The following is a 10,855-nucleotide window of genomic DNA, read 5'->3' on the forward strand; positions in this document are numbered from 1 at the left end:
AACCCATAGAACGACTACAGTAGGTACTCTTATTACAAGTTATTTTACTCTCGGTAATTAATGTCACCAAGTTTTATGTATAAATACTAAAAACACTACAAAGATGTTGCTGTAATGACAGAATTATAATTTTAAATTCAATAATATTCTTAGTATCATTTATGCTGAAAGGTAAAAGTAATAGGAAATGAAATTGCACATTAGTGTGTAATTGAATTATAGGAAAAGGTACTTTAAATTAGAATTTTAAGATACTTTTTAAAAATATTGTACTGTACTGTACTATGAGTAATGTGACATTTCCTTGCTTTTTATCAAAGGGTGGTACGTATATGTATTTATAGTTACTTCCGATATTGAATTTGCCAATACTAAAACTGATTTTTAGTGTTTTTTCATGACAAGCGAAGTCACGAAATTTAGTAGAACACATCCGTCTTGTATTTCATTTAAACACGCAAGAAAGTCGATTTATGTAACAAAAGGAATTCTTGTGTATAACTATGCCATTTGTTCACTTTCATAGCAACCTGAATGATGTCTTTTACTATTTAAAAAAATTATTTGATGCTTAACTGTCTTATTAATTTTATAATTAGGAAAAATGGACGATGTAGAGAGTGGTGAAGGTAAATGTACTACAGTGTTAAAACAATATTTAAGACTGTAATTTAAAAGATACGTTTAAAAATAGAGGGGGAATTTCCATATGTGGTCCAGCGAGTTATCCAAAATCCCATCTGCTTTGGTTCTAAAATTCCCCGGGATACAAACCCTATTGGAAAAAACCTTAGTTCTTTTCAAAAGCGCTATGGCAAAGCTGAAATATTAACTAAGCTTACCCCACAAACATACAACCTGGAACATTTAACATCGGGAGTGTATTTGATCCAGAATAAGGTAACGTTATTTTTTATAATATTAAGAATTTATTTTTCGCTTTTCACAGGTTAGAAGTAACAGAGGTGTTAGTGGACTTGCAAGTCGGGGACCACGAATGATATATAAACGTAACAGAAATCCATCACCCACAAGATACGAGCTATTACAAAAACGAATTTTTAGGAAGAACAAGGCACCTTTTAATTCCAACAAATTACGAAAAACCATAGATGAATCAGACGCACCAGGGTGTGTATTTTTTTATTTTTTATTAATAATTACACTTTCTTTTTTATCAACTTCGAATTTGGGATCAATTCAAATATTATCAAACATGAAAATTCCACCTCTCCCTCCTTCACAGAGGATAAGACATGAACATTTTTATATTTCCTTTCAGTAAATAATATTCATAATCATAATATAATTTTATCAAACGTTATACTAGGTCAATTAAGATATAATGGTAAATGGATAACTTTGTTTTTATTTCATATAGTATAAATGTCCAGCAACCTGTTCCTGCATTGTTAGCAAAAATGAATAGAATAAAAAAAATTTTTTTCTTAGTGTGTTTAAGTCTTGAATGATCCCATTTTCTTATAATATCTGGGTAATTCTTAGGGAGGGGGGAGGGTATGTCATCACCCTTTGGTCTTTATCTCCTTATGTATACAGCTCCTTATAACATACATACATTAGGCCAGGCACTTACGACCCTGATGCGAAAAAATGTAGAAGAACAGGTTTACAAAACAACTTTGGAAGACCCACTGTTGAACCAGCATACGAAGTGAAATGTTTAAATAAACCCTGTGATGTTTGTATCAAATGCAGTAAAGTTTGCAACTACGATTACTGGCATCAAGATTATACAATATTTCTCTGTCACTTTTGTATGGAAGAAGAAAGACTTGAGAGGGAAATGTATAAGTCGAGTGAACTTAGGAAATTTAAAGTAATAATGCAATATTTATAAAATAAATATCGATACACTGTTAATACCTTTCAGAGAATGCGAACTTGTACCTTTGTACATGATCACCAGGGAACGACAGCAAAAATATTTCAATGGGAGAGAAATAAGCTTAACGAAAAATTACGAATTGAAAACTATTTGAAGAAATACATGATTTAATCAGCACGCCAGATTATAGTTTAAAATTGCAAATATCAATAAAGTAACAATATATGCATTTTTTTCTTTATTACTACCATACTCTACATAAGTTTAAAACAGTTTATAACGTTAAAAAACTTTTTAAGCGTATAAATTAGTACATAGAGGATTTCTAAATAGAAAAAAGGAAAAAAACGGCCTTATTACGTTTTATGAGACAAACAGGTACCCATGTGCCCTTTAAAGTCTATATCTAAAGATATCGATGCTAATTATTTAGTAGTATTTGCAGTGAAACTTTTAGGAGCAATGCTGCTACCAGCTCCGTCTGGTGCAGGTCTATTCAAGGAAGAATCACTTACACTGGTTCCTGTAGTTGCGCAAGACTGAGCACTTTCCTCATTCAAAGAAGCAGAGCTGGAGTTTGCAGATACACTGCAGAGCTTTTCAAACATAACAGTATCAAACGAAGCATCGACGAAATTGGGTCCTCTATTTTCTATGGTAGGATCTGTCTGATGATCACTAGTTTGGCTAACAGAACAACCAGAAACATAACGACTGCTAAAGGGGAAGTCGGAATTTGTTTCAAAACTTTTCGACGCAGCGAAAACATTGTTTCCAGCAATCAAGGAGATTTTATGTAGGAGATTATCAACTCGTTCTTTTCCTTGTTGAAGTTGTTGGTCCAACGATGCTAAACTCTCTGAAAGCGGTATGGAACCCTTGGTAGCATCGTTTTCGTTGATTGCCTCGCCTTTTGTATCAACGCCATCTCCACCTGCTGCAACATCAACAAGCAGTGGGGCAAAAACTTTCTGTTTCATTTTCTTGGAAGCAGATCTAAAATCTGCATCACTTTTGTTTGGATCTGTGCCCAATTTGAAGGGCGTGAGGTGTTTTGCTCCTTCTGGATTGTCTTCAAGTTGAAGCAAAAGATTGCTATTTTTATGTTTCTTCTGTTTTTCCAATTTATCGAAGTCGATAGTGTCAAAGTCATCTTCTACGCAAAGCATATTAATATCAGACTCAAATGCTTCAGAGAAGTCGTCATTTGAATCTGAATCTTCTTGAATAACGTTTGCAAGTCGCGATCGCAAACGTTGATTGATTTCTTCCAGTTCTTGAAACTTTCTTTTAAGTGCGTTATTTAACAACTCACTGGGTTCTTGGGGAGGGGGTGGGGCAGGTTTTGGAAGAGTAATTGATTTGGGAACTGTAGGTTTCGAAGAATTGGAAATCTGAGTTCTTGTAAATCGCGTAATCGATTCCAATGGCGTAACGCATATCTAAGTTGTGAGAAAAGTACAGCTGTTTACTAAAAAAAAAAATATTAAATGAAGGATCTTACCTTAATTTGTCCATTGCATTTTCCTGAAAAGTCGATAATATTGAACCACCCTTGAACAAAAGGAAGACCAGCCAAAAGTACTGTCAAATCTACCGCCGCAAAACCAACAACTCCATCGGTATGTAAGTTTTGTTGAGCTGTGGGAGCGCCATTTTGACGCCATACTTTAAAAATCAATCTTTTCTGGCTCTAAAAGAAATTAATTTTTTGAATAAAAAAATTGCACTAAACAATTTATTAATATAATTTACGTTTGTGAGTAGTTCTGATGGTAAAAAGACCTCGCATTTGAAATCCCATCGTGGATTGGTAGTTTTGAATTCCACAGGTGTAATTTTTAATTGTGCATTAGGTTCGACTTCAAAAGTCACATAATGACTCGGAAGAGCAATTTCGTTATTAGCATGCTTCTTTTTATTCTTCCTTGATCTGCATTTCTTTCTCATGGGCAAGTGAAGGGCTTCTTCTACCAATATGCGAGTTTTAAAATAAAGTTTATCTTGTACATCTCTCACAGGAATCTCATTATTTAATGGGGTTTCTTCTACTTCAACTTTTAATGCTTCATGTAGAGAATCAAGCAAATCAGATGTACTTCTCAAGTGTAAATTTGTTGTATTTTTATAAATATTATTTTCGATTTGGTCAAAATAAGCCGATGTATTAGATATTGGGACTGTTGGACTTATATTGTTTAANAGTGAGTCCCTTTTGTTCATAAAACTTAATACGCATTGTGAACACTCTCCGAGCTTCCTGTGGATATTTAGACGGAAATACATTATTATTTGGTTGCATATCACGAAGCGTGAAAGCCCTTCATTCACTTTATGAATTGCTATCTCTAGTGCCATTATTATAAGTTTTGCTCTTTGTAATACAGCAAGAAGTATATGAGCATCTTTCTTACAAGTCATTGAATAGTTATTGATCTAATTTTTGAAAATCGCAGTAAAAAGGCAAACGAGAAACCTTTTGAAATGGTCCATTTATTTTATTTCTTACTCCCTAAACCTATGATTGATTATTTCTTTATTTGCGCACTGGTTTGTACTGGTGAATAATTATATTTCACTCAGTAGTCGTTGTAAACTTATGATGTACATGAAATGCAGCTATTGGAACGAACATATCAACGGGATAAACGTTTTTATTACAGGCAAAATCGAATCTACTAAAGCTAAATTAGTTTAAGTTAATGCGAAACAATCAATGTTGTGTGTAGTTTCACTTTCTACATTCCCCAACATCTTATTTAAATGCCTAAATGGCCTGTTGATTTCCTACGCTAAAACATGAATATTAAACAAGCATAGGTCAAAACGAGTAGTAGCCTATGCAAGTATTTAGATACGATATGTACCTCCATGAAAAACACATGTACGATTAAACTAAAAAAATAATCACGTTTTTATGTACATGTACTTTTTAGTGTGTAAGTCACGTTTTAAAGATGGACATTGTTTCACTGTTATTATAAAAGTGAACATCATACAATACAACCAAGACAACTTGGATTGTAAATAAAGATCATCAATACAATTGCTTTATTCGATCAATAATGTTTATAGTTCGCCTTTTTTACATCTGAGTACGAATATATACATTTGAGGCAAGGGAGGTTGCAAGGGAGGGAGCAAGGGAAGAGTGGAACCCTATCTAAAATTATGCTGATAATCGACTCGATGCTCGAAGTAGAACAAATATAAGAAGTCTGCGTATTTTCTATTTCGTTCTATTAAGATACATTTCCGATGGGCTTTTGCCTACTCTAATTCTATTATCTGTGTGGTTGAAACAACAATGGGACTATTGGGATGGATTAAAGCAGTTTTTCGCTCCTACTCGTCTTATCTCGAAATTTGAACGTGTTCGTGTTCGTGCTCTGATCTAAACCCACCCTAAGGTTCTAAGCAATTCAGTAGTCGTGGTATTAAAATTGGTATTTCCTTATCCAATCAATAAATAAAATAATTTTGGAGAAACGCATGGATATGTATGCGGAATCAAAAATTACATACGACATTTGATAAGAAAAATGCTACCTACGTAATAAAATACATGTAGCATTCCGATTTTCCTTTAGTTTTGGACATTTTATGGCAAAGCATATCATACTGATGAGAACTTTTGATCCCGTCTTCTATTTTTATATTGTTTATACAGTATTTTCTTCTAATAAGTTTTTAATAAGGATGTGTAAAATTGATCTTTATTATTTTCTTCGGTAACAACACAAAAAAATCAGTTTTTACAGCTGTACATACGTGAGGCTATTGGCACAAAGATCAATGTTTTTGTTTAGCAAATGGAAACATAAACAACTAATGTCTTGCAATGTGTACGTTAATCTGCATAGCAACAAACTGATGCAATATTTGCCTTGACAATTAAATGTGTGAAGTGCCTAAGTAATTGAAGTTGCCCTTTACTAGGAATACAGGACTCCACATTGGCTCTAATGTGCGGTAAAAATAATTAACATGGAGAGTTCAAGAGTCCTTTTGCTATTACAAACATAAAAGAAAGGAACAAGTTTCTTACGCAAGGTGTAATACAATAACTATCATCAGAATTCCAAAAATTCATTTTACTAAGCAGTGGAAGACTCAGAAATGATAAGGAACAAAAGAATATTTTTGATTTCGTCTGCCAAAAAAATTTGTAGATAAAAGAGCAACTAAATTTCACCAAACGGTTTCAATTTTACCTTTCTTTTTTGTTCGGAATTTTAAAAATACAGCCTCCAACTTCTTTAAGGAGATTCAATTTATTTTCAGATTATGGTGATCTAGTGGCAGCTGTACAACGGTTGCAAATACAGTTGAAGAAAGCAGGAACGGGTGGAGGTTTGGGAGGTTTGGAAGGCAGAGTGGCAGCGGTCCAGTCCCTCTTGCTTTCCCCTCAATTTGGACGTGCTTTGGCCATCCATAACAAAGTGCAAACGGTGCGATCGCGAATCAGTTCTCGACCAGTTGCCAATGCTCAAGTTGCGCTAAGAGACTGTCTAGATGCCTTAGGGAATTCCCAAAGCGCTTCCGCCGTGGAACTCGCAACATTACTCACAGGTAGACTTGAAAGGGCTAAGTACTTCTATCGAATTTCCCCAAACGGAAATACGATTGCCTTTCTTTGCGGATTCGTGAACTTACATTTACTTTTGTTCCCTGTTTCCTATTTTCAACAACGTTGCTATTGTAAATCCGTTTAAATTTTTATCATAAAGTTTGCTTCGAATCACATACGTCAAAAGATTTGGAGATCTTGATTATTTTTGATGCCCAGTTAATTTCTGAACTTAAAGTGTTTATCAATCACTTCTTCTAGTCTTTATTACCTAAAACCATTAAAACTTCGGTTCAAAAAAGTTGAAGATCTTCCTTGTGGTACTCAAAGACGTTATGTATCCATTTATAAAAGCCGAAATTTTAGGGTACGAATTAGAAGCTCTTATGGTAGCCCACGATGGTGTCGCTTCAACATTACCTCCCGACTCCGTAACGCCAACGCCCTCAACCGCAGAGACAATACCACAAACGTTACCTGATCACTACGGAGCGGACAATATCAAAATAATCAAAATCGAAAAGAGCACCGAACCTCTTGGTGCCACAATCAGAAACGAAGGGGACGCTGTAGTTATAGGTAACGGATCACATCGTTTACGTAAGTTGATGGTTATCGATTGCATTAAAAAATTATTATTTGCTTCAGGGAGGGTAGTGAGAGGAGGAGCAGCGGAAAAGAGTGGCCTGTTGCACGAAGGCGATGAAATCTTAGAAGTGAACGAAATCGAAATGCGCGGCAAAAGCGTGAACGCTGTCTGTGATATTCTGGCAACTATGGAAGGGACCCTAACGTTCCTCATAGTTCCCGCGTCCCAAGCTAGAAGCCATTCAGGCCGGGACTCCGTGCTACACGTCAAGGCGCATTTCGACTATGACCCCGAAGATGACCTTTACATACCCTGTCGTGAACTCGGCATTAGCTTCCAGAAAGGCGATGTTCTGCATATCATTAGTCAGGAAGACCCTAGTTGGTGGCAAGCCTACAGAGAAGGTAAATAATCATCATTTTTTTCGTAAATTTTCTGGATCATTTTTTCACGCTTTCTTCCATCATTTGTAATAATTATAATTTTTTTATAATCAAGGCGAAGAAGATCAAACGCTGGCAGGTTTGGTGCCATCTCAATCATTCCAGCATCAGAGAGAGACAATGAGACTTGCAGCAAGTGAAAGGTATCCAAAGGCTCAGCGGAAAGCCACAACGTTGTTGTGTGGGAAAGCCCCTAAACGGAAAAAGAAGAAGGGAGCATACGCTGAAGGTGGATATCCAATATATGCCAATGCCATCGACGGTATGTACTAAGATGATGTAACTGAACTTAAGTAAAGTCTGAATTTTTATAGAGTATGAGCCTGACGAAATTTTAACATACGAAGAAGTAGCCTTATATTATCCTAAAGCCAATCAAAAGAGACCCATTGTCCTCATTGGTCCGCCTAATATTGGAAGGCATGAACTGAGACAAAGGTTAATGGAAGACTCAGAAAGATTTGCCGCAGCCATCCCTCGTAAGTACTGTAACATGAATGATTAAAAAATTCAAATCGAATTTACTTTTAATATATTGGTCTCCTTTTTTTGACAGATACCTCAAGAGCAAGGAAAGACAACGAGGTGGATGGTCAAGATTATCATTTCATAACAAGAGCTCAGTTCGAAGCAGACATTTTATCTCGGAAATTTGTCGAACATGGAGAGTACGAGAAAGCTTATTATGGCACTTCACTAGATGCTATTAGATCAGTAGTTAATTCAGGAAAAATATGTGTATTGAATTTACATCCTCAGAGTTTGAAAATATTGAGGACGTCGGATCTGAAACCCTATGTTGTGTTCGTAGCGCCACCTAGTTTAGAAAAACTACGTCAAAAGAAGATAAGAAGTGGCGAAGCCTTTAAGGTAACTAATTAATACGTCCCCTTTTCGTCTCATGCAATAATCTAATAATTTTTATTTGCCAGGACGAGGAATTGAAAGACATAATTGAAAAGGCAAGAGAAATGGAGAGTAAGTATGGTCACTTCTTTGACATGGTAATTATTAACAATGATACGGAAAGGGCGTACCATCAGCTGCTGGCGGAAATCAACAGTCTGGAAAGAGAACCACAATGGGTACCAGCAGCCTGGGTGAAAGCCCTCTAATCCGATCATTATCTAACTGTATAATTATTGTTATTAATGATATTGTATACTACTGTGTTTTTAGTTAAAAAAAATATCGTCGTTATTATCTAGTATTTACGTATCGTTTTTTAAACTGTCAACAGTGGGACAGCAATAACATTTATATAAAAAAGCGGAAAAACAAATTGTTGCTGTCTCACTTAGTTTATCAAAGCGACGTTGTATACTGTATAATGGGATCTGTTAGAAAGTATCGGCAAAAAAAAGCGTACCAGGAGACAAAAATTATCGAAATACATATTCATTTTCAAAATGTATTGTGCAGAACCTTAGAAAGTATGGACAGTGTAATTACCTAAGTTGTTGGCTTGGTTTACCATTTTTTTCCACATGAAACTCTATCTCCAATAGTATTATAAGAAAATCAAAAGGAGTTTTGTGGAACTGCATTATATAAAAAACTAAAACCTAAAATTAGACATGAAAACGTTTAAAAAACCTAAAACGCGTTTCGACGCCTAAGGTGTCATCCTCAGTTAGAAAATAAGTTTACTACACAAAAATTTAAGGCTTAACAATAAATTAAAACTAAACTTATACAAATGCAAATAATATGCAACACAATAACTTATTGCCTGTGCTAATTGGCACCATTTATAATTTAAATAAATCTTACCTTTAAAGATAAATGCAAATCAATCTCTTAATAAATAACTCGTCACAACAACTGCACCGCACATCGCGAAGTGGTTACGGTGGTCCAAAAACTGAATAAAAACAAGAACAACAGATAAAACATCTGCCAATGATTCGATAAGGAAGAGCTTTCTACAATGGCCTTGGACATTCCTGAATTAGGTTTTTTGCTGCATTCTCTAAAGATGTTTACCAAGGTGCAGTTATCGTTGTTTTGCCCGCTTAAGACATATATAAAAGCTTGCTCCGGATAATTGTTTAATATTTTTAGATTTGGTTGTAAAATTGTGTTTTGAAATTATAGTCTTTAACAGAAAATAACGCGTTTTAAGCTTTTTAAAAGTTTTTATTAGGTGTTAGGATTATGTATTTTATTTAAATAATAGTTTCGTTCCCACTTTTTACACTTTTGACTACCGCACAATAAGAAGAATGTTTCTTAATTTTTTTTTCGGTCCCTGGTTGCGTTTCTTTTTTTCATGCAATTGTACAAGGAGAGAAAGTGATGTAAAGAGATGCGGCATGTAGCATACTACCCATGGCCTAATCGATAAAATGGTGCTACAATTTTTCTCTTTCTGATCTATTCTCTGTCGTTATAATAATAAAATTTTGATTTGTTTTCAATTCGTAATAATCCGATATGTATGTAGCCAACAAAATCGGTTGGTCGTTGCTGATTTTATAGTAAGAAGGACCAAATTTTACTAATTGTTTGTCTTAATATAAATATATGTATATGCGGACATCACTTAGTGCTGTGATCAGTACTGCGCATGCGGGCAGTATTCAAAGTCGAAAACAGTTTAAGTATTAGAGAAGGCAATAATAATATGAATGTATATAGGAACTAGGATTATTCAGTCTTGTTAAATATATGTATAGAAAGCAACTATAGCTTCACGTGTTGTAAAAAGTGTATAAGTACTTATGTATACTAATCAGTGTTTTATAGCAATTTTAAAACCATTTACTTTACTTTTTTACATCTTATCAATTTTATATTACATATTTGTGGGTTCTTGTTGTAATTTATCCACAACAATTCACATTATGTAATACTTACGATTAGTGTTGCGTCATTTTAAGATGAATTTTATGAAATAAATCAAATTTAAAGAATATTTTCTTATAAAAGCTTCTAAAAACGAAGCACAGCTTCTAATTCGACTAGTCCTTATAGGCACTGGCCACAAAGATTTAATAAAACATAGAGGCTTTTATAAAAAAAAGGTACCGTTTTTACCATTTCTCATATTAAAAAGAGCTTTTTCTGCTTTAAAAATATTATATATACATTAAAACACTCGTTTTCTGACAAACAAGCCGAAATACTAAAAAAAAATATTCGATATCAAAGTATTTAAATCTAAGCTCACCTCTAGGAATAATTATATTTATAATTTTACCTAACGTAGTTTTTGAAAATAAATCTCTACAAATGTTATAAGTAAACTGATGATGATGTTCATAACAATACTTAAATAGGTATTTCTTTACATATCAAATCAAAATAGCTTTTAACGTTCCCTGTTTTTGCTACATTCCATCACCAAGGCTTGTTGGTATCCAATATTAAATAATGTGGTACTCTAATAATAAATAGGCAGA

At 34.2% G+C, this 10,855-nt stretch overlaps 1 protein-coding gene across 2 annotated transcripts in view; it reads left to right on the forward strand.

Moving 5' to 3' along the window:
• Nucleotides 1-10,849, forward strand: part of LOC108735039 (MAGUK p55 subfamily member 5) — a 52,009-nt gene extending 41,160 nt beyond the window's left edge. For both annotated transcript variants that reach the window (XM_025979317.1, XM_025979318.1), the window contains 7 exons: nt 6,134-6,421; nt 6,786-6,998; nt 7,068-7,412; nt 7,507-7,713; nt 7,766-7,930; nt 8,008-8,321; nt 8,384-10,849. In XM_025979317.1, coding sequence (XP_025835102.1) covers nt 6,134-6,421; nt 6,786-6,998; nt 7,068-7,412; nt 7,507-7,713; nt 7,766-7,930; nt 8,008-8,321; nt 8,384-8,566 — 1,715 coding nt within the window. In that variant the 3' untranslated portion in view covers nt 8,567-10,849. The remainder of the gene's footprint in view (nt 1-6,133; nt 6,422-6,785; nt 6,999-7,067; nt 7,413-7,506; nt 7,714-7,765; nt 7,931-8,007; nt 8,322-8,383) is intronic.
• Nucleotides 10,850-10,855: the final 6 nt, after the last annotated feature.

Source organism: Agrilus planipennis, unplaced genomic scaffold, assembly GCF_000699045.2.
Source record: "Agrilus planipennis isolate EAB-ADULT unplaced genomic scaffold, Apla_2.0 scaffold20, whole genome shotgun sequence".
Classification (NCBI taxonomy): Eukaryota; Metazoa; Arthropoda; class Insecta; order Coleoptera; family Buprestidae; genus Agrilus; species Agrilus planipennis.